This window comes from Mycetomoellerius zeteki, unplaced genomic scaffold (assembly GCF_001594055.1).
Source record: "Mycetomoellerius zeteki isolate Tzet28-1 unplaced genomic scaffold, Tzet1.0 scaffold433, whole genome shotgun sequence".
In the NCBI taxonomy this organism is placed as follows: domain Eukaryota; kingdom Metazoa; phylum Arthropoda; class Insecta; order Hymenoptera; family Formicidae; genus Mycetomoellerius; species Mycetomoellerius zeteki.
The window spans coordinates 1,280,435-1,304,060 of record NW_017257428.1 but is presented as its reverse complement, the minus strand read 5'-3'; the positions used below and the strand labels follow the sequence as shown (position 1 = coordinate 1,304,060).

Here is a 23,626-nt window from a genome sequence, read left to right as displayed (position 1 = left end):
AATCGTGTCTCTTAATTCGACATATAATCGTTGCGATTTTCGTGATTGATTTATTGACTTATTGCCACGGTCACGTAATTTATTCAGAAAAATAGCAACGTTTCACATTAAAAATGTTAAAGACTAATCTATGCTTTCTACACAGAAAATTAAGACATCTGATCGAAATATCTAATTGATATTTCTGATAATTTCTAATTCATAAATCGTTAATATTCCTTTGATTTTACATATACACATATATATAATATTATGTAACTTTTATCATCCGGATAAAACAATTAAAGATCAAATATAAATCGCTTTTCTTTGTACAAGACACAATTCATAATTCATGTAAAGCTAACGCGGAATATGAAAATTCTCTTTTTTATGTGTACTGGAGAACGAATGGAGCAAAGCCGTATAAAAAAAAGAGAAAAAAAGGAAAGAAAGAATCGGAACGTGAGGTGTAACGTATCGAACTGCATGTTGAAGTTGCCGGGAGCGAGCTCGAAAAAAATTCACGCGGAATAACTCGAGGCAGAAAAAGTGGACAAAAAAATTTCCATAAAAATGCGCAACCGCACGTATAATCCGGATGAAGCTTAGTATCGTAGTAGCGAATGGACGTAGCGCCGCCCACTAGAATAGTTGAAAGGACTGAAAATTGGTAGATCGAGATGACGATAATTACATAGGGCAGAAATAAAATTGTCCAATTTTGGAAATCAGAACATTAAATCACATTAGGCCTGTTCTTTTTGGCTGAACTTCTGTACCAGTTCATCTTTCTTCTTTTTCTCTTCAGGAGGAAAGAATAGAAAGAAAGATGAACTGGTGCAAAAGTTCAGCCAAAAAGAACAGGCCTATTATGTTTAATAATAAAACGCGTATAGTTTTTACATAAATTATTATATAGCAAAACTTTTTTTGAATTTTGTTCAACACAATCTTACGTTTACTCGTGCTAGATATTATCTTACTTAGTAACGTAGAAAAATTTCACAATATTTTAGATGTTACTATTTTAGAGTAGGAATTTAAAAGAATTAACACACAAATATCGATAAACTTTATTTTTCGAGTTAAAATGTATAATAGTCTGTTATTTCGTATATATGAAGATATGTATCGAATAGGAAGGTAGAGAATTAAGAGTTCTGGAGGAAACTGTTTTTATATAAATATAAAAAATTACGTAATGGAAATATAACATAGTAACTTGTTAAATAAAGAACGAACTTTTTCTTTAATCATTAAATGATTAAGTTACACAAATTAAACAATTATATACTGTAATACATGTTTATAAATTAAAAAAACGTTTAAAAGGAATGAAAATAATTAATGATTAACAGTATTGTATAGAATGTTTTATTACAAAATATTTCAAATAATATATATATATATATAGATCTCAACCAACATACATACATGTCCGTGTGTTTGTTTGTGTGTATGTGTGTAAATATAAATTTACTTTATATTCACACGGATACGTATGTATGTTAATACGCAAAAAATCGGAAGATAATACATTATACTGAATTTTTAGTTTGGAAGAGCTTTAGCAAATATATTATTTCAGAAAATTTTCTTTAACGTGATATTTCCAAATTCTAGAAACTCATCAACTTATTAAGAAAAGAAATGCGGAAAAACTTGCAAGTTTTTGCAAAAATATGCAAGTCTTTGCAAAAATATGCAAGTCTTTGCAAAAATATGCAAGTAAAAAAAAGACAAAAATAAAAAGCTGTTAACATATACGATATAATCCTACTTTCAAGATATATATTCGCGAAACGATCAGCTAACTGTATTTTAAACTTATTTTTAACGAGCGAATACAATATATGCTGTACATGCGATAAGAAATAAACGTTTCTCTTTGAAAATATAATGCTCCTTCTCAAATTGCTACTTAATCAATATGCATTGTTAATTAAAATTAATTGATCACAATGGTAGTTTTTCGTGAAAAACGAATTAGGCATTTTCACTGGCCGGCCTCTTCTTGTTCTGAAAGATACAAGATGCAGTAAGCACAAAATTGTACAAATACATTTAAAGGAAAATCGATAAAATACAATGTATCGCATACGTACAGTTTGTTTAGATGTTTTTACATCTACACTTGATGTACGTGTTTTAGATCTTTCTTGCTCCAGTTGAGCGTGTAAAGAAGCTACCTCGGATGTTAGTTCATCTCGTATCTCTTGTAGTTTTGCAACTTCAGCCAATACTGATGCTTTATCTTTCACTGAAATAAAGAGATGATTACTAATAACAAAAGTTTACATATATCTAATGCATTAAAAATGTGATACTTACTTTCACCATGTGACAATATTTGATAAAGTTTTTTATTTCTTTCTTTAACTTGTGTCAATTCTTCTTTCAACATGTGCACCTCGGCCCTCAATTGGCCAATTACTTCATCACGTTTCTCAATTTCTACTCTTAACTGTGCAAATGTTATATCATCATCGATTTTATTTAACCTGGCCTTCAATATATCCTTTTCTTTTCCCTTCGTTATTTCTTCTTTCGTTTCCTTCTCTATTCTCTCAAAAAATTCCGTGTCTACTTCTATAAGAGGCAGTGTTAAAGAAAGTCTGTTTTAGTTTTTTTATATTACAACGTAATCTTTCTATTCATTCTCAAGTTATATAACAAAATAATACCTCTTGACTTATCTGTAGGCTCATTTGTTGGTACTACCGTTGTACTTGTTCCCATGCTATTAAACTCTTCCAAAGACATAGTCGCCTTTTTTGACTTTTTACCAGATTTTTTATTCTGTTCTTGTTCTTTGTCATTTTTTGCTACGCTAACTAATTGTTCTTCATACGCCAATTTTGACAGCAGGATGGCTTGATGCAATTCTTGCTCAAACGTTTCTTCGACAGCCTTAAGGTAATTATAATTGAATACAATAAAAGGATAACATATTATTAAGTTATATACAATTACCAGAATTAGATAAAAACATTTAAAATGACTGTTTCAACTTTTTGTGTTAAAATAAAATTTCAGACTTGAAATCATTTCAAATTTTCCATTATATATCTCGTTAGTTTTGCTAAATAAACAGAAAATAAAAAAATTGAAAATAAAATATGCTTTTGTGAAACAAAATGTTCGGACGTGAGAAATTTTAGCAATAAAGCTAGAAAAGAAGAAACTATTTGATAAATAAAATTTTACATAATTCAGTCAAAAATTCATATTTTACCATCGTATCCTTTTGCTTCCACTGTTCCCACTGCTGGTCATCGCTATTCGTTTTCTTCTTTTTTCCCTAAAATGAAAAAAGAAGCCTATGACACACGTCATCGAAAAGATTTGAAACATTGCGATTTCCCGCCGTGATGTCGCATCCGGCTGACGTTTCGCCGGCTAATCAAAAACAAAAACGCAACGGAGGACGCACACGTCATACTTTGTTCTGTTTTTTTTTGTTCGATTGCTGCTGTTGTTGCGGCTTCGACTTGTCGGGCTTGCTCTTGGCATTATTCTTGCTCGTCGTCGCGTTTTTCTGCGTCTTTTTCGGTTTGTAATCGTCGTCTTCGATGCTGAGGACGGCGAATCGAGACGGCACAGCGGTCGCCATTTTCCTGCGTTCCGACAACGAGCAAGACGTAGTAGGCTAGTAGAACAGCTGAGGCTGACGCTCGACGATGAGAACCCGACGTGCACTTCCGGCGTCAAGTCGAAGACGCGGTTTAAGAAATCGGCAGAAAATACAATAGCGACGGATCTCGACGTCAAAGACGTCAGTGGACGTCAGGCAACGTCGGCGACAGACACGTCGCGGTTCGTGAAACGGCAGCAAACGGCAACAGTCAGCACACAGGTCAGTGCTGCCGGCCCGGCCGTGATGCAAAACGCGCCAGCCCCTAGCCGAGAAAAATTGAACGGCGCCGTATGCACCGGAAAAGCAAACCGCGACACCAGCGCCATCATCGTTTTCCGACGGCGTGGCTCGGCGATGGGCCGACCCGGCCGACACAGGTTCGTCGCGTCGCATGCTCCAACATGTTCCAATATGCTCCAACATGCTCCTACCATAGCTCCTACTCACTCTATCAAGCGCGTTGGAGTGAGAAGGAGTTATGGTAGAGCATGTTGGAGCACGTTGGAGCTTGCAACGCGAACAAACCTCGAGTCAATTGTAAGAAATAAGCGACAACACGAGAAAAATATTAGAGCGCTCCGAGATTCGAACCGAGGTCTGGACCTCTATTCTTGAAAAGTATCGCATACGACAAACTAGGGAAATACTACAGTGTACGTAACATGTGCTATAGTATTTCCCTAGTTTTACGTATGCGATACTTTTCAAGAATAGAGACCCTGGATTTCGCGCCATTTCGGTAATGGAATTCGACTTTGACCGTCGACTATGTAGATAATAAATGTCCACGCGCTGCGCGAACGTTCAAGCATTTCGGACCAATCGAGACGAAGGAATTTACAGGAATTTTCATGGCTCTTGCACATTGGACGGATTGGGGTAACCCCGGATCTACAATAGAGTTTTAAACCTTAAGCCATAAAAACGAAAAGCAGCAGCCAATGGCTGCGTTCAGCAGAACGTTTGTTTTGCAACTGTTGGAAGTTTCCTTCGCGCTAATTGGATCATACTTTTAGATCTAGAAGAATGGTCCTATCTCAGCAGACAATCATAAAACGGTTGCAAAACTGTTGAGTCTGCTGAACGCAGCCAATCAGAACTCGCGCTGGTATTCGACAATTTCGGCTTTTTGTATTACTTACTACCAGCGCGAGTGATTGGCCACTGCTTTTCGGCTTTCTGCTTTTTTGTCAAGATGTGAACGCGCCCTAAGAGGTTTGTTTGCGTCGCAAGCTCCAACAGCTCCAACAGGCTCCTACTCACTCTATCAAGCGCGTTGGAGTGAATAAGAGCTAGTAGGAGCATATTGGAACACTTTGGAGCATGCGACGCGACAAACCTCTATGCTTCAAATAAAAATGACAAAAGTGAGCAAATTTATTAGGTGTTGACCAACGAAATTATCAGTATTCTAATAAATTCGCTCACTTTTGTAATTTTCACCTCGTTTCAAGATACAGAATCGATCCCTAGATCCTTAACATTTATTCATATTTCTAATATTTCCTCCATTAATCGCTCGCAAATTGAATAAAAAATATTGAAATCTCCTTAAGAATTATCTGATTGTGAGAAGAAACATTCGTCATCGTAGAAGAGGAAATGAAAATGTGTATGAAACTCGAAGGACGCGCGCGCGCGCGACGTTGGCGATTGGCACTGCCAGTTGGCAGGCTTGTCGCCATAGTCTCGAACGACATCACGCTCGAAAGAGAGAATGTAGTGTTCGATGTTCTAGCTATCTATCTACCCTATCGTGTGAGGTGAGGCAATGTGAGGCCCCCGTTGCAAGTCGGGTAACCGAATATGTACGTACGTCGTGTTGTACGAACGACGTAGCATTTTTGCAACGCTTTTGTTGCCGCGAGTACATTTTGCACAGGCTTCAGCCTGTTTTACTTTGTGATTGCATGTGTGAGAAATCACGTATCGAGGTATATCTGGCGGTTACCGAGTGGTGTGCGTTACGAGGCGGAGATACGGCGGAGCTGGATGCCGCGAGAAAAAGCGATCGAGTGAGTGAGAACGAACGAGAAAGGGACAAAGAGGAGAAATAAGGACGGTGAGACGAGCGAGCGATCGAGTGAAAGAGAGAGAGAGATCGTGAGCGCGATAGAGTGAAAGAGAGGGATAGTGCGAGAGGACGGGAGGGCGGAAAGGAGAGTGTGAGAGCGCGCGCGCGCGCGTGCTCGCGCTCGCGCTTTTCACCGTTGCGTTCCTGGGATACGACGCTCGTAAACGCTCGTAGACGCTCGTAGGCTGTCGTGGATGCTCGCCGACACTTTCCGACGGTTCTACATATACTATACACACGCGAGTGTGTCCGTCGCATTTAGCCGGCGGTTCCCCTGAAACATATCCAAGATATAAAAGTGCGTGTAGGAAGGAAAATATTGAAGGCTGATCGCTCGTCACGCGACTCGCGGGCTTAAGATGCCCGACGTAGCTGCCGCCAGCAACGTCAGCATCGAGGCGGCAGTTAGACCACGCAGTCGGATCACGCATTTTGGCTTTCTCACGAGCACCCCGTGGACCTGTTTGCGCCGATTATACTGATACACGAGCCTCATTCTGAACCAGGGTTATTTTTATAGGGTTGTCGCCAGCGAGCATGCTTGGGATTCCGGAGGAACATTCGCTTGAGAGACAATTGCGACGAAACGTTTCGACAGACGTGCAATAATAGTTCTGACAACTTTAAGTATATTTGAAAATCTCGCGACAATTAATCATTTATAGATGAAGATTAAGTGTGTGATTATACTTGTTAGTATATTCAATAATTTTCTCTTCATTTGAAGAAAAATAAATTATTACTCAGAAGAGAAATATCCAGCTATCCAATGCTGAGTTTCAGCAACTACAGCATTTGCTCGCATTACCTGTTTGCATGTAGTTATAAAGGTATTCTCCTGAACAAAAATTACATACGAAATATTTTAATCATATATTGCGTATATTGAGATTGCATAATTTATAGAAACTTTCTTTGTTCTATAGCATGTCGATCTTGGGCAATCGCTAATGTTCTTCTAGAGAAATAGATTTTGAAAGAACTCTCTTGATATTGACCGATGTTGATTTTATAAAAGAATAGAGTGAAATACTTCGCAATACAAGATGTGTGAACAAACGGAAATCAGTTATTTGGATAAAGATATTGTTTGGGTTAAATTGGGAGCTTGCTGGTGGCCTGGTCAAGTCATCGGGCTGGATAATTTACCAGAAGAAATACAAACTGAATTTAAAAAGAAGCCGTTAATAGCTGCTGTAAAATTTTTTCAAGAAGACACTTAGTAAGTTACAAAAATTTTAATCTTATATATGATCTTGGTATATAAGACAAATTGTTTAAAGTGATGATTTAAATTAAATTTTTCTTTTAGTGAATTTGTCAAAAATTACCAACAGATCTACAAGTACAATTGTACGCTCAAAGATGAATTTATTAAAAAGGGTATGGGTAAGTATATGAACCAAATTTTCAAATTTTCTTATAATCAAATTGTATATTACAAAAATAATCAGCTCTGTTTTGCATGAATAGATAAATACAGAATCAAGAGCAAAGATGGCACGAGTTATATGAACAAATTCCCAGGTGATGTGGAGATGGCAGAGAAGTTAACAGGAGGAGATCCTGATATATTGAATCAGGAAAAATTTTGTCCTGAAGAGAAACCGGATATCTCCGCTCTGTTCGGTGAGAAGAAAATTCCAAAGAAAAAACGTGATCGCGAAGAAGGACATAGGCGGAGCGATGGTTCAGACATCATGAGGAAGATTACACATCCACGTTTTTTACGTGGGGAGAGCGATCACGAGGTCCGTATTCGTCAGCAACCCAATAGTTTACCGTCGACTCCGACTAATGCAGGTTCCCCAGTATATCGTTGTCATTTTTGTAATTTCACTTCTTCGCGTGTTAACGTCATCATTTGTCACATAAAGAGTCACCGGTCCGATGACTCGCCAATGCCACAATTAAAGGTGAAAACGTACTCTCAGTCGCGTAGTAGGATTTCTGATATAAGCACACCAAAACGAAAATACGTGAAGAAAGATAAAAGTCCATCAAGTAAAAAGAAGACCGAGAATAGGCAGGAATCAGTTAAACGGAAGCACTCTAAACAGACCGAGAAATCCAATAAGAAAAAGAAGAGCGACCCGGAATTGCGGGAAAAGTTATTGGCCGACTGGGATGATGAATCAGACGAAGAAATGAATGTTGATACAAATAATTCCCTAAATAGTAGGTTAAGTACTGATTCGTCAACCACAAAGAATCAGTCAAGTTTCGACGATGGCAAAGAGCACTACGTTGACAAGAATGTAACTGTGGAGAATAACGAAATTTTAGCGGAAACGGAGAAACTACTTAAGGAAACGGAACAGTTAGCTTCGATACGCATGATGCAGGGTTCATTGGATAGTTTGCATGCTTCAAGAAATATCCAATTTAGTTTTGACAAAAAATCCGATTTTGAGAATTCTGAAAAGGATACCAATACTGGTAGATCTAATGAAACGTTAAACAAGTCCCAAAAGAGGGATACTTCAAGTTCTGATAGTGAGAGCAAAAATGCTTCCGATAAAGATGACAAAAAATCACGACTATCGTGCTTTGATTTCGATGAAGATGATTTGAGCGAACCTTCTATACCGCCTGTACGAAAAATTCCCCGAGTTTTCGGCGAGAAAAATTTATCTTTGAAGAAAGAAATTATCAAAGAATTTGAAATGAGTCAAGCTCTGAAAAATGAAATTAAGAAAGAAGCCGACAAAATATCTGAATTGGGTAAAAATATGGAATTAAAAGCTGACGAAATAATGGAAATAATACAAGGTAGAGATTGTCGACAAGAGAATGACGCCAAAGTATGCGAAAAGCTCAATGAGAGTGTACAAGATAATATAAAATTGAAACAATCTGATAAAGATATAAACGAAGAAGAAAAAACTAAGCAATCCGGAGATGATCAACAGAAGTCTAATATTAACACTTGCGAATCGGAGATAAAGATTGTGGAAATATTTCAAGTTGAGAAAAGAGATGATGACAATGATTATTCTTCGAATGTAAAAGATATTGAAAGGACTACGTCTAAAATTGCGTCCGATGTATCTGTAAAGGGAGACAAAATGTCAGAAAAGGAAGTCAAAATCAAGTCTGGTGATGAAAATTTACCTCAATCTGAAAAAACTGACTCAGAGGATGTGATCGCCGAATCTAATGACAACGCTTCGATGAAAGAAGCAGAAGATACTTTGTCGGAACGATTTACGACAGAAACAGAGGATGAGACTGTATCCGAATCTGCAGAGACTGTGCCAGAACAAAGTGAAAATTCAGATACTGATATGTTAGATCAAAGTATTGATAGTCTCTCGGGAAACCGTATTGAGCAGGCAGTTAAAGTTAAAAGAGGAAGAGGTCGACCACGTAAGAACGCGAGATCGACTAGTGAGAGTACCAGTGTGAACAAAACTCCAAAGACGAAAGCTAACAGAGGCAGCAAGAGAATTCGTGTGAGCGAAAGGATTGAAATCGAACGAAAAACTTCAGATTCCGATACAGATCGTTCGTATAGCGGTAGAAGACGCAAACCGAACAAGAAATACCTGGAATCTGATATATACATTCAAGATTCTGATTATAAAGCGTTCAGGACTGACGAGAGTCAATCTGAAAGTGAGTCTAAGATTTCTGAAAGAGTCATAAGCAAATCTAGACGAGGTAGACGTTCTAAAGGAGTTAACAAGAGGAGCAACGAACTTGTTACTCAAATGGATAAGCAAGAAATCGAAGTATCCGATCAAACGCCAACTGTTGCTGAAAATAATGTTAGCATCTTATCGATTGATATAAAAAACAAAGCATCTGAGAATAAAAAGGAGGCCTTTTCCGAAAAAGAAGAAGAAGAAAGAAAATCTGTAGAAATGAAATGCGACGTACTCGAGGAACAAATAAAATCTTTGGACGAAGTAGCTGAAAAAGTTGACATAGATGTATATTCGGAAAATGTAGAAATGACATCATCATTCCAAAAGTCAGAAGCAACAAATAAAGTGGAAAAAGGACTCGATGTAGGTAAAGCTGTAAAGGAATCATCTGAAATGAAGAAGAAAGATGATTCATCAAAACAAACTAAAGAAACCGAAGATGACGAAAAGTCATTGACCGTAGAGCAAACTGAAAATGCCGATAAAATTGAAATACAGCAAGATGCCCTAAAAACCAACGTAGATATGCTACCACCGAAAAAATCCCAAATAAAAAAATTTGAATTGTCACAAATAGATTTTTTTGACGCAGATATTCAAGCTAATAAAAGAGCGGAGCCTGAACCCAAGTCTGATCTTGAGTCTGAATGTAAAGTCGAATCCGAACCCAAGATTGAACTCGAGCCTCAATCTGAATCTCAAAGTAATGTTGATGAAAAGGTAAATAAGGATGATAGAGAAGCGACGACGAGTAAAGCAGCAGATGATATTGGCAAATTTTTGAACATGGAAAATGAACAGGGAAGAGATTTGAAAAGTTCCGAGCCGCAGAAAAATACAGATAAATCAGATGTAAAAGAACAAGAGGTGCAATTGATGGAGGAAGTATCGCAGAAGATGCAGGATGTCAATCAGTTTAAATTGAAGTCACCGGGAAAGTCACCTAAAGCAGACGATGCGAGAAATACACCAAAGAGTCCAACGAAAACGTTAATCGAGCAACAATTGACACCCAAGAAATCCTCAATGCAAACGAGATACAAAGGTAAATTTACTCCAGAAACGGGTAAAGGAAGAAAAGACAAGGACTTATTCTTGGAAGAAAGATCGACTAATATATTTCAGGAGGCTTTCCTGAAGACTTTACAAATGGATAAGAAGAAGACAATTGAAAACGTTGATGTACTACCCAAGGAGAAAAAGGAGAACAAGACCGCTAAGAGAAAAGGTGAAGAAATCGATGTCAATATCGCTGCTGTATCTGCGCAAAGTAAACAAATTGACAATTTGAATAAAGATTCAGAAATATCTGCAGATATTCAAACTAGAGAAAACGTACCTATTGCGAGTGATCTTGAAAATATCGAAGTCGTTATCGAAGAAAAGGTTGAGATCGATACCAAAATTGGAGATGCTGTCCTCGAAACTAACGATCAACTTGAATCGACATCCAGCAAATCTGTTGTCACATCCAAATCATTACTTCAGTCGGAAACACTTGCCGTTTCTGAAAATAATGGTATGAGTACCAATGTCAAAAAATTGGATGAAATTCCGAAGACGTCCGTAGCCACGACGTCTTTATCGTCTGATATCAGTGTACCAGTAAAAAAGCGCGAGATGCCACGGATAATAGAGAGCGTAACGTTGACTGAACCAGTGCAAATTCTGAAGACAAAGTTACTCGATAAAGTACCGCCACAGAAAGGTATGAAGCACAAGTTGGAAGCAGATGCTACGAAGAAAAATGATCAAAGAAGCGGCCCCAAAGCAAAGATAATTAAAATAGAAACACTGCCATCGAACAGCAAGGTGAAAACTGCTATAAAGTCCAGTTCGCACATGTGTCTGACTAAAAAGCTTCAGGTATTAAAGACAGAGGAAACAGATGCGCTTCTGGAGGCACAGAATAAAGAAGGCGAGGCTACATTGCAAACTATCGTGACTGCGCCGGTAACGGAGAAATACATACAACAGAGTGCTCAAAGTCTCGCAGACATGGAACTAGATATTAACTCAATGCCATTTGTTCTAAGCGAAGACGTGTTAACGCCAGAGAGTATAGAACAGATGCCCGTTGTTATATCTTCCATTATACCAGCTTCCAGCTCAATCCCGACTACGCTCTCCTTTACTCCGACTACGCGGATAGTATCGCCCACTCAGCAAACTCAATTCAAGATCGCGAACGAGACTACCGCAGTGGAAATATCTTCGCCAACGAAGAAAAAGAGCGGTGTACCAGCGATATTGAAGACCAAAAGCAAAGCAAAACCAACCGTTACGAGCGTTAAATCATTGGTACCGCCGCTCACCGGTGGAGTGAAAGGTTTGAAATTTCAAAGCGCTCAACCAACTAGTAAAACGCCAACTCTCTTGACGCAGAAGGGTACTACTCCAGGAAAATATGTCGTCGTGCAAACCGCGGGTGGACAACAACTGCGTTACAGTGTTCAAGGTAAGTCTGGCAGTCAACAGAAAGTTGCCATTTCAACTAGTGGAAAAGCGGCAGGCAACGCGCAAGTGATTCAACAAGGGGGAAAAGTCGTTATATTGACGTCAGGACAGTCTTGTCAGACCAAGATGGTGCCGTTGAACATTTCCAAGACTCTGAGCGCCAAAGTACAGAAGATCATGACGGGCAAGGGTCATTTGCTGTGTCCGATTAATCCACAAGGTAGTATAATCGCTACTAAAACTGTCATTGCGCCAAAGGCTGATCCTGTCGCTGCTTCTGGTTCGCCTACCACATCCAAATTGACCACCAGTGGTCATAAGATCATCAATACGCAGGGCATAATCACGTCGAAGGGCATGCTTACTCCGATTTCAGGTACTATCGGTACTATCAGTAAAACAGCGTTATTAGGTACGTTGTCCCAGGGAATTATCACCAAGGACGGTATTTATACACCGATCAGCGCTTCGTCTTTAAGCGGGAAAACCATCATCGGTTCGAAGACTCTAGTTACGAAAGGTGGCACGACTCTTTTGAGTCCTCAAGCTCAAAGTCTAAGTGGCGCGAAAGCGATCTTGGCACCGGTGTCTCAAACCATCACCGGTAAAACCATATTAGGCACGCAAGCAGTCGTCAGTAACAAAGGCACCATCCTAACGCCGATAACTGGACAGCAGGTTAAAGCCATTGCTGCTAAGAGTCCGGTTAAAGGCGGCAAGGTGCAATATCAGTTACAGCAAAAGGTACAGCTGCCGATACTGCAAAAGTCTTCAAAGATGTCGACAAAGATATCGGCTTCACAAACAAAGGCGTCGCCATCCGCGAAATCACCATCGGGCAGTACGTTAATTCTCCAAAGCACCGCTAGCACCGGTACGATATCTCAGAAAAGTATGTCGCATGGCAAGAAGATTATTAAGCAAACGATGGCGCAACCAGGTGCTACCATTCAAGGTGTCGTTTCGCCGAGTGATACGCAACAAATGGTAACAATGGTGTCGCAAGTGCAGCCGAAGGGCAAAGCTACCGTGTCGCCAACCGTACAAAAAGTCATTATTCCTCGAACTGGCAGCCGCCAATTGAAAACTCAAAAGATCGTCGTTCAGAAAATGCAAGAGTCGATTGTACCGCCAACGGTGCAAAGCGCTCAAACGAAGCAGACGGTCGTCACCACTAGCATCATCAGCACCTTCACCAACACCACCACCAATACCGCTGCAAATTCACCGATCGCCAAGACGGTCGCCCAGTCAAAACAGACAGCTCCTACAATTTCCAGGTCCTCCGTCAAAGGATCTCAGGCTTCGAGTAAGGTGCAAAAACATCTGTTGACCACTACCACCACGTCGAACGTAAATGTCACCGTGACTAGTACCGCTACATTATCCTCGCTAGAATCAGAGAAGAAGACAAAAACGGATCTTCAGCTTATCCTGGATGCTCCTCATAAAGAGCAAGGTAAAATCGAGAAACTTCAAACTGAAAATACGGAAAAAGTGGGCGAAGCAAAGGCGGCCGCCCAGCCTCAGATTATGGCTCTACCGACAGAAAGCAGCGATGGCACGCAAACTTACGTACTGGTGACGATAGATGAACAAGGACAGATACAACCACTTGATAACAATACTCTTATGTCGTTGGAAGGAACTACGCAGAATCCGGACGGCACGAGAACCTTGTACATAGATCCCAGTTCTCTGGGGGAGGTCGGAGCTCTAGATAACATTGTTCTTCAATTCGATAACAGTGTCTTGCCGAACATTCAAACCAGCAGCGTGACAGAGACTAGTCAAACGACGATCGTGAGTGACAGTTTTCCCCCATCGAAGGTGATACAAACGTCCATGATCAGTTTGCCAGAAAATCAAGCAGGTAGCGTCATGACCCAAACTGGTTTGACTCAGACGAGTCTTATCAATCAGACCATACTACAATCGACCATCATACCGCCTACAGAACCGATATCCTCGCCCTCGGTGCTCGAGACTTCGCTGACTCTGAATCAACCGATTATGACGCCACTCGAAGTACCGAGCAATATTCCGATTCAGTCAACGGATCCGGCTTCCACATCGGTCGTCTCCACTATTCCATCTTCCCTCGAGCTACCCATCACCATTACGAATCCCAGCATCTCCTACATATCCGCCACAGGAGAGACGCAGATTCATATCCCTGGTAACTCGATGCCAGATATCGGTGAGATTATGGAGTGTCCGGCGACGATAGCGAGCGAAGAGATAGCTCACACTGAGATTCCCGCAAGTACTCAATACTTGGTGATTTCAAATCTGGAGGAGAATATCGCGACTGCAGAAACGCGGAATGTGCAGAGCGCTGAGATCGCGATTGCACCGTCAACCTCGTACACGGTCACAATGCCGAACAGTGTCCTGGAGAACGCGCAAGTACAAACTACTCCGTCGATGCCGATCATTGACGATACGTACGCGGACAATTCGCAATTAACTACAACGATCGTCGCCGAGCAAACGTTCGTCGAAGTGCCAGTATCGGAGATGTTGGTCTCCAAGGCGCCGGAAAATCCAGTTTCAGTCTCTCCTCAAAAACCGATTATGTCGACCAACAAGAATTTAGACGAGGGACAGTCTCCGACGTTGCAGGATGTTTATTCTTCTCAGGAAGTTTCCAACACATCTGAAGAATTGATTCTACAGCAATCAAAGGCTAACGAAGATACGGCTTCGAGCACAATGGAAGTTGTGCGGGAAATGGAAAACAAAGAAAGCGGTACGTCGATGACCAGTTTATCGACAATAGACGAGACCACCTTGATTACGTCCGAATCTAATTCGCAGATAGAATCCGTGGAACAATTGACCTATGAAGTGACGGACTCGAGCGAACGTAAAACCGCGAGCGAATCGCACGAGGCGATGGATAAGTTGAAACAGCTAACAGTTTCCGAAGAATCTAGCAATAAAGCTAAGTCGGTAGACCAGGAAGTAGCAGGCACGTCAAAGCGAAAGGAAGCCCATAGAACAGCTTCGCGAGTTCTATCAGCCGAATCATTAAATCCATCGAATGACGCAACTATGGAATTGGATGAAGCAGTCGGACCGGATCTGTTCGCCGGAAGCACGATTGACACGAAAAAAAGTATGAAGGATTGTCAAAGGGACGAGCCATCGTCGCAGGAAGAATCGGACAGACGTCGTTTGCGCCAGAGCATGGAATTGCGTTTTGAGGAAGAAGAGGAGGAGGTAATCGCGGAAGCTAGTCAAGAAACGCCTTCGCAGTCTCAGTACGAGCAGTTCAACGTGTCTGTCAGCAGCGATTCCACCGATTTACCTAGTCAATCTGCCTCCAAGTTGGAGAGCTCTTCAGGCGAAGCCACGCAGTCGATCGCGTACGAACCGATGGAAATGGACGAGGAGACTGTCGTAGCGGAACCACCGTCACAATCATTTGAACATACAAAGATCAATGAGGCGTCCCAGTCTTATGAAGCTTTAGCGGAATCCAATGTAAACGCGCCAACGCAGTCCTTCAACGAGATCGTGCAAAGTCAGGTGGAGCGACCGAGTGTCGATGAGACGATCGACGATCAGAGCTTCCCTACGCAGAGTTACGAAGTCGACAAGGGTGAGAGTGTGGTGGAGAATCTGGAAACCGATGCTGAGATCAGTCAGGAGGGTAATATACCGTCACAGTCCAATGACGTCGGTGTCGATGGTATAGGCACATCATCCGTGTCGACAAATAATTCCGGATTGAATGAGGACGAAACAGCAAGCTCGTCCTACGTACCGGAGACACCCGAGAATCAAGAGCGCGATCAGGATCAGGAGAGTGCGATAAGCACGTCATCATACGAAATACCGCCATGCGAAGAGCTCAACATCGCCTCGTCCAGCGTGATACCGGATACGTCGGTCAACGCGGAGCATCCTAGCATCCACGATAACGGTGTGCCGGAGATCCCGACCTCTTCGTCGTACAACCTGAATCCCGATATCACATCAACCCACCACGTGGATTCTGTGCCTACTTCTAGCTATGAGGACCAAGTGATTGTCGAGCAAAACGTCTCGACGTCGTACGAAGTGCCGATTTCGATGCCCGGCCTGGAGGAGACCTGTTCACAAAACTTTGTCACGGAGAGCAGCGATCATCACCGGAACGAACCATCGAGCTACTACGCTCATCACCAGGAAGTGACGGCGAGCTACTATGAATCCGTAGATCAGGATGCGAATTCTCGACTGGAAGAGGATCCGCACGAGGAGCACGTCACACCCGGTGGCTATTACGAGGGCAATCCTCAGGAGGTGAGTCAAAGCTACTTCGCCCCGACCGAGGAAACGCCCAACTACACCAGTCACAGTATCTCGCCCGGCTATTACGATCCCAGTAGACCCGAAAGCGAGGCGAGCCAAAGTTACTATTCCACGGACGATCTGGAAGGGAAGACGGAACAGTCGTCTTCATCGCCGAACATCGAGGCGTCGCAAAGCTTCTATCAGGAGAGATCGAGCGAACTGAAACTGAGACAGCAGGGTGAGGCCACTCCAACGTATCCCGAAAGATATCCAGTGGACTACACTTTAGAGAACTCGCCGATTGAGAAGCATGATCTTGTGGAAAGCTCGGTGCCAGCCACTAGGCCTATGGACAGGTAATATACCGTGGGGGGGCAGTGGTAACAATACAAATTTTCACTTGAAATAGACTATCGGTGGATTGTCGCGTACACAGAAGCGTACCGCCCATATATAAACTTTTGAATCTATTTTTAAATGTAAATATAACGCGTTAATTATAATATTAAGTAAGCGCTTAGACTTAAACTAAGTTGAACTTTGGCGTTAGATTTTATTGTGCTAGGCTTCTAGACGTACAAGCGAATGCACTTGCATGTGCATACATGTATGTTGAAACAAAAAGGAAACAAGATGAAAGAATTGCGAATAGAATCCGTGGATTTTAGATTCGATATTACAATTTCATCATTGCATTAAAATGTTGTTGTGGTCTTGATTTTATCGACGTTTTATATGAAGAAAAAAGAAGGCATGTCCATACAATCTAGCTAGAGTAAATGAAGAAAAGCAAGCTATTTAGATATAAAAGATGCATTATTATTCTTTCTTTGTAGTATCATAAAGATTTATGTCAGCTGAACGGTTCTCGATTTCCGTCACGTTATTTCTCTGTAATCTATATCTACGATGGGGAGCAATGGTGAGAATCGCAGTGATAATCCCGCACGATGAAGATTTCTTTTATCATGCCAAGATAAAAAGCATGATGATTGATAGTCAAAATCAATATCGCAACAAAAGAAAAATCATAATCAGTATCCTCCCACGATTTCACTGCTGCTCCGTAATGTCAAGCAATTGTTCATTTGTAACAATACTAAGAGCTCATGTGTGATTGTTTAAAACAAAACAGAGTCGTAGCAGATCTAATGGAGGTCCTGAAGTCCCCCTTTAGCCTTTACTCTTTAATATTAACCGAGACTACTAATGTTCTCGTTTGTTTCATTCACTCTTTTACATCTGTGACAACCGTTTAGTTTTCTACGGTCCTGAGAAACAAAGAGCACAACATTTCTGATTATATATCCGTAACGATATATGTTGTACAATTCGATAAAAAAAAATTCGTACATGCGAGAAACGAAGAGACTCTCGGTCTATCTTGAAGACTTACGAATAAAAATTGCGCCGTACCTCGCTTTGCTCAATGTGTGAACAGTGTATTTTTTTTTTTAAATAGCGACTATGAATCGCGATAAAGAATGTGCAAAACTCTGAGCGAAACGAGGGTCATTCTCTAGTTTATGTTTTAGTTTGTAAAGTCAATACAAACTAAATAGTTGCTTTCCATTTACACACAAGTGAAACCGAGTTTGAAGTAGCTGAGTATTTTATACTCTGATTAATGACGTCACTATTTGCTTTGGTAAAAAGTTATCCCACGTCAACACAGGTTCATAACTTCACTGAAGTGAGTTTACGAGACTCACTAAAGCACATGGTCTCGATCTTGTGCAGATTATAAGTTGAAAACTCAGTTGAATCTCACTTGTCCGAATGCAAAAGGAACGCGCATTCAACTGAATTATAACGTCACAAGTGAGAATTATCTGAAAATCGGTGTAAATGGAAAACAACTTATATATAAATACACATTATATTATATATATGTATATATATATATATGAGATATATATGTATGAAATATATATATAACTTTATATATGTAAAATATATATACATATATATATATACATAGGAAATAAAAATGTACTTATTTCAACTTATATAAAGTGTACCTTGTATGTTAATGAGACGATTGATGTGAAGAGAGCGAGCAAAGATTTTAATTGTTACAAAATCTGTCATGTTTGAGACATGCCTAAGTTAGCCTGAAGAACGTTCATAAACGCAAAGAAATTGTAATTGCAAAATATACTGGAAACGGTTTTTTTAGAATCTTTATCGCGCAATCCTCAAGCAAGGCAGATTTACCAAAATGTCATAAGAAACATTATATTCTTTATTATAGTCTCACGTTATATAAAAAAATAAATCAATGTTTTTATTTCTCGTGGCATTTTTAATTATGGTCACGCGTGTACATATTGTGTTGATATTGGAAGATAAAAAAATGTGTGTATTCTCATGTCAAACATAGCTCGATATGATATCGCAATATATAAGAAAAAAATCTGAGAAAAATCTTCAAGAACGGACTGAATTGTTAATGTTCTGTAAACTCTCAACTTTAAATTTTTTTGATATATATGTATATACGTTTACGTATGTATCAAAAAAATTATATGAAAATTCGTGTATATTTACAGAAGCATATAATACGCTGCAAAATGGGAAATTAAAACTACATTTTTTCTATTAAAAAACGAAAAAGAACCTTTCTGATGTATAAGATAAAATATGTATATGTATTTGTTGATTTTATTAAATTCATAAATAGTATAAAGTGATATGAGTAAAGTAGCTCTCCTCTGCGTTTCACATGTCGATAACAATCTGATATTTTCAACACTAACAATATTATCTATTTACATTTATTTCTATTGTGTGCACCACATACACTTGTAATTAAAAATAAAATAAATATACGAGTATTTACGTAACTGATTATACGTGCAATGAATATGTTTTGTTGCTTTTCCGCCACTGACATCTTATCACGATAGGTAAGCTATATTTCGCGATAGTACAAAAAGATAGCATATTTTTATGATTTAGGCACGTTCATAAAAAATTTTGTTAAATTTTGTTAATTAAAACAAGTTTTATATTGTTTTTTTTGTAAATTATTCGTCTAGATTTCGTAATTATATATATTGTATATACACATTCAAATAAAACGTAATAATTATTCAAGTTCAGAGCGCTCACAAAAATACCAAGTCATTATCGAATTCGCTGGAAAATATATCAAACAAGAAAAAAATTATTCTTATCAAAGATTTATTACCTAAAATACTCCCAAAATACAATAAATTATATTAATATGTTACAAATACACTGTGGTCGTTTTATATACAATATAACAATACATAATCTATCGTTTTAGAAAGGAACACAATTTGTATGATTTCACTGTACATTGGTTTCGTCTTATTACTTTCTCCAATACTGCGCAAATTTGTGGAGTTGTTCTACCAGTACAGCCATCACCGCGGTGACCGACAAATCTAAAAGATTATGCACATAATGCACAGCTTCTTCGTCGCTTAAATCTAATCGCAATTTATCCTGGACTTTTTTCACGGCTTTATCCGGTTCCAGGGCGATATCGGGCACACTGGCATCTACCATCAGCGAAAACAGATTCAATATCAGATTGGCATGTCTACGCAAATGTAGGAATGCTGTGTAACATTGCTTTCGGAATTCATGATAATGTTCCGAACCGATTCCGCCCATAGCTTCGACCATTTCCTTACTGAGCTTCATTGGAGGAGGCAAAGGTTTTGGATCTCTACCCAAAATGTAGCCAAAATCGATGTGAAAGAGTTTGCCTGTGAATTATAAAATATTGCATACTTGCGTATGTTTATTTCGTTAGAGAGACAATCTCTCTAACAAAATCGTTGGAGAACACATACCTGATGCTGTGAGAAGCAGATTATCCAAGTGACGATCGCCGACACCCAATACGTATGTAATTATACAATAACCAGCTGCATAATTTCGAGTAACATTTAAATAATGTACCATTCATTCGTTTTTCGTAGAGTTATATGAAAGATACTTACCACAACTGCGAACGTAGGTGTCCATGACTTCAGGTACTACCCCATAAGGTCCAGTTTCAGAAGGATGGTGCTTTCGAAAGAAATTCAATATTGAACCTTCACTAGCTAGAACTTCCGCAACCGTTGTAGATTCGATAAACTGTACAAAACCATGCTTGGTACTTGTTGCAAGTACTCTGAATAATGGGATCGAGTTATTAATTATTAATAATCTTACGTAATATCACTCATTTATATAACAACAGATTTTACCTATATGGAGTTAATTTTAAGTCCAAATTCTCCCTTCTTAATAATTTATCCATAAGCGCTATCGTTTGTAAAATTAATTGATCTTGTCGTAAATCATCTCCATGTTTAAAGATGGCAATATATTCGGTATTATCTGTCGTCAAAAATGTGAGTTTCGATGGCATGAGCGCAGACTTGAAAAGACTTGCTCTATAAAATTAATAAAGTAAACATTACAATTGTAATATATGAACATTGCTAGTATACCGATAGTCAAACAACTTGAATGTGTACTTTTCCGGCATAATTCCCTTGATACAAATTTCGGGATCCAAAGGGAAAGGTATCGGCTCGAAATTCGAGAAATTAATCTTGAACGCCGGATCTGGATCAGTCAGTAACGTTCTCAATCTATCAGTTTTTTTCTTCCGATTTCCACTTTCTCGCGCAACCGCTTTTACCAGAAATACCAATTGATCGATGAACACCTTCTGTCGTAAGAGAAATGCTCTTCTTTTTTGCCAGATGTTATTTCCCTGCGCTAACATCATGGAAAACATTTTCATTACGGTAACGTACATTTCCCTAACTCGCGTGTCTTGCTTAACGCTTATCGCAGGATCAATCTGATCCTCGCACTCGATAGAGAGATACCAATAGAAGTAATTAGCCAGCATTGAATTCTGACAAGCGCGAGTAATTAAAAACGATGCTAGATCCATAAGCGGTTCTTGGCTCGTCGATAGTTGACTCTCCGATTCACTAGACTGTAAATAAATGTAAATCCAATTACACGTAGGACGAAATGGATAATAACGTAATGCACATATATTTTACAGAGAGTCGTTGACTCACAGTAACCGGGGTAGATGTAGAATCGCTGCTTCTTATGTCTTTGTCTAATTTATCAGTTTTCTCTAGTTTCTCCGTTCTTTCCAATCTTTCGCTTCTTTCAAGTTTTTCAGTGCTCCAATTTTTCGATTCTACTCTTTCTTCCTTCTCCTTCAACATTGCTTGATAAGCAACCTTAATGCTTTCGAAGTCTTCATACTTTAACGCTTGTACTAATTGCAACAAGTACAACATTAAATCATCGTCAGGAGCTTGATTAAGCCTGCTAATTGCATATCTCCTAATAGCCGGATGAGTAAACGCTGGTCCTAGTAATTCTAAGGCATCCTCGGAATCCGGTGGAGCCCATAAAGCTAGCATTTCCAGAGCCTGGCGTTCCTCACCGGCTACTTTCCAGTTAACGCATTTAACAAACTTGGTCAACGCTTTCTTCTGACTAGACAGGTAAAATCTGTACTTCCAAATTAAATCTTGTTCCTCAGTAGTAAGTGCGGTTGTTGGGGGATAGCCCAATATCGTATTCAAGGCATCCCGCACAGTCGAAGTAGGTTTTAATTCGCGAGTATTGCCGCCGCTACGTAAACTGCGCGCCAATTTATGATGTTTTGCTTCCACAAGATTCTCCTGAACAAAAATTTAATCTTTATATATTCTCAAAATATAATTGGAGGCATGTATTTCACCATTTTGTTTTGTAAAATCTTACTTGTAAAATTTCATAGTCAGGAAGCGTCACAACGTCTGGCTGTAATCTATGTTGAAAAACCTCATCGCCATCTTTTTCATAATATACAATTGAATACTACAATAAAATAAAATAAATGTATTATTAATTTATCTTTATACGTATAAAAAATTATATATATATACACATTTGTCTGTTTACAATTAATTTCACATAACATACATACCGGTACACTGTCCATGGTTATTTCTGGAAATTCTATCATCAAGTACAAGTATTCCGATGCTCTTTTCTCCCTCTCATTGATTAATTCAATCTCTCTGAAAGTTAATCTATCCAGCCAATCAATTTTGTTTATTTGCCCGTTTCTGTGTTTTTTAACCAGCTTTGCGAGCCGCTGCATTTGTTCTTTCCCGTGATCTCTGGCTTTCCCTGGGGTATTAGTTGGAACACTGCCATCGGCTTCTATCCCAGGCCATACTCTAAGATCCAGCATACCCTGTCGATACACTCCATGCTTACCAAATAATGATATAGTCGTACCACCTACTGGAAGCTGTCTACCAGGTCCTGCACAGTCATATAAGGTTATACACAGCTGGGCGTCTCGTGGCAAATCCGTATAGGAAATTGGTAGATAGACCCATTGATTCCAGCTGAAAAAAATCGTCTCGATGAGATATAATAAAAGATCTTGATACTTGAGTAAACAGAGTAAATGGTATAGTACAAATGCAAAATGCAACATACTTCCAGCGTGTGGTAAAGTGTTTGTAGGCTGTGTGTACAGGCAGGGCCAAGGGTCTACCACCAGCCCATACCTGCAAAGATGCAGCTAGATCTCCACGGATCCCACCACTCTCGTACAAACCCGAATATTTGAGTAAAGGATCTAAAAGTAGCTCGTCGTATTCCGGTCTGTGTCTCTTGCCCTCTAACGTACCTCTGCATAAAATAATAGAACAATACAATCTTATGACATATGTCTAACGACTGCTAATTACTTATGGTCGTATGCAATCTACGCTAGAGATAAAGACCAAATGTTTCAACACGCACGTATGTTAATTACTCTAATCCGATTATTTCACGCTAGTATGATTAATGGATGATGTCTTTTATCATACGGACGGAATGTCACATGATACTTTTATCATGTGATAACCTCAGCTCGGTTACAAGATACAGTAATACAGATATGAGATATACAGCTAGACTTACATCTTGATTTGTATTCTGGTATCTAACGAAGAACTATAGACATAAAAGAACCTATCGTTCGTATTCTCCATCGTATTAATTCGTGAATTATATTATAAAAAACCTATCACGTATCCATCTCCGAGACTATGCATCACGTCCACACAACGTCCACATTACTCCATACTGTTGCGATTCATATTGATTAGGCATCAATTTTATAAGTACAAATAAGTACATAATTAACCAATGCGTCTAAATATTGCAAATATGCCTCTATATTATTGATCAACGAAAACTAAATAATAAATCGTCTCATACTGCACGTAGTGCACCATCTAATCTAAGGGTGAAATCACACGGTGCGGAAAAAGATTGCGGAATAGAGAATGCGTCATCGAAACAACCAATCAGCGTTATTCAGCGTTATTCGGAATAGCGCTGATTGGTTGCTCCAACGACGCATTCTCTATTCCACAGTCTTTTTCCGCACCGTGTGATTTCACCTTAAGTGATTAGTGAATAGTGATCCAATCAGTATGAAATTTATTCCATCGATCTATCCTAAAGTCTTAAACACAATAGGCACAGGCAATA

At 39.4% G+C, this 23,626-nt stretch overlaps 3 protein-coding genes across 3 annotated transcripts in view; 1 reads left to right on the top strand and 2 right to left on the bottom strand.

The window, feature by feature from the left end:
- Positions 1–17,101, top strand: part of LOC108726696 (mucin-17) — a 34,861-nt gene extending 17,760 nt beyond the window's left edge. The window contains exons 2-6 of the mRNA XM_018454430.1: positions 3,701–3,705; positions 5,792–6,523; positions 6,620–6,915; positions 7,006–7,082; positions 7,167–17,101. Coding sequence (XP_018309932.1) covers positions 6,740–6,915; positions 7,006–7,082; positions 7,167–16,444 — 9,531 coding nt within the window. The 5' untranslated portion in view covers positions 3,701–3,705; positions 5,792–6,523; positions 6,620–6,739 and the 3' untranslated portion in view covers positions 16,445–17,101. The remainder of the gene's footprint in view (positions 1–3,700; positions 3,706–5,791; positions 6,524–6,619; positions 6,916–7,005; positions 7,083–7,166) is intronic.
- Positions 1,784–3,926, bottom strand: LOC108726698 (G kinase-anchoring protein 1). The gene is made up of 6 exons (XM_018454432.1): positions 3,425–3,926; positions 3,218–3,283; positions 2,667–2,892; positions 2,314–2,571; positions 2,088–2,242; positions 1,784–2,001 (listed from the first exon to the last, which is right to left on the bottom strand). Exons 1-6 carry the CDS (start codon positions 3,593–3,595, stop codon positions 1,969–1,971), a joined length of 909 nt encoding a protein of 302 aa, XP_018309934.1. The 5' UTR covers positions 3,596–3,926; the 3' UTR covers positions 1,784–1,968.
- A 2,190-nt stretch (positions 17,102–19,291) lies between the features above and the next one.
- On the bottom strand, positions 19,292–23,327 carry Pi3K59F (phosphatidylinositol 3-kinase 59F). The gene is made up of 10 exons (XM_018454319.1): positions 23,051–23,327; positions 22,580–22,774; positions 22,056–22,485; positions 21,851–21,946; positions 21,148–21,768; positions 20,587–21,059; positions 20,314–20,502; positions 20,062–20,237; positions 19,912–19,986; positions 19,292–19,824 (listed from the first exon to the last, which is right to left on the bottom strand). The coding sequence occupies exons 1-10, from the start codon at positions 23,119–23,121 to the stop codon at positions 19,424–19,426; spliced, it is 2,727 nt and encodes a 908-aa protein (XP_018309821.1). The 5' UTR covers positions 23,122–23,327; the 3' UTR covers positions 19,292–19,423.
- Between the last annotated feature and the right edge of the window lie 299 nt (positions 23,328–23,626).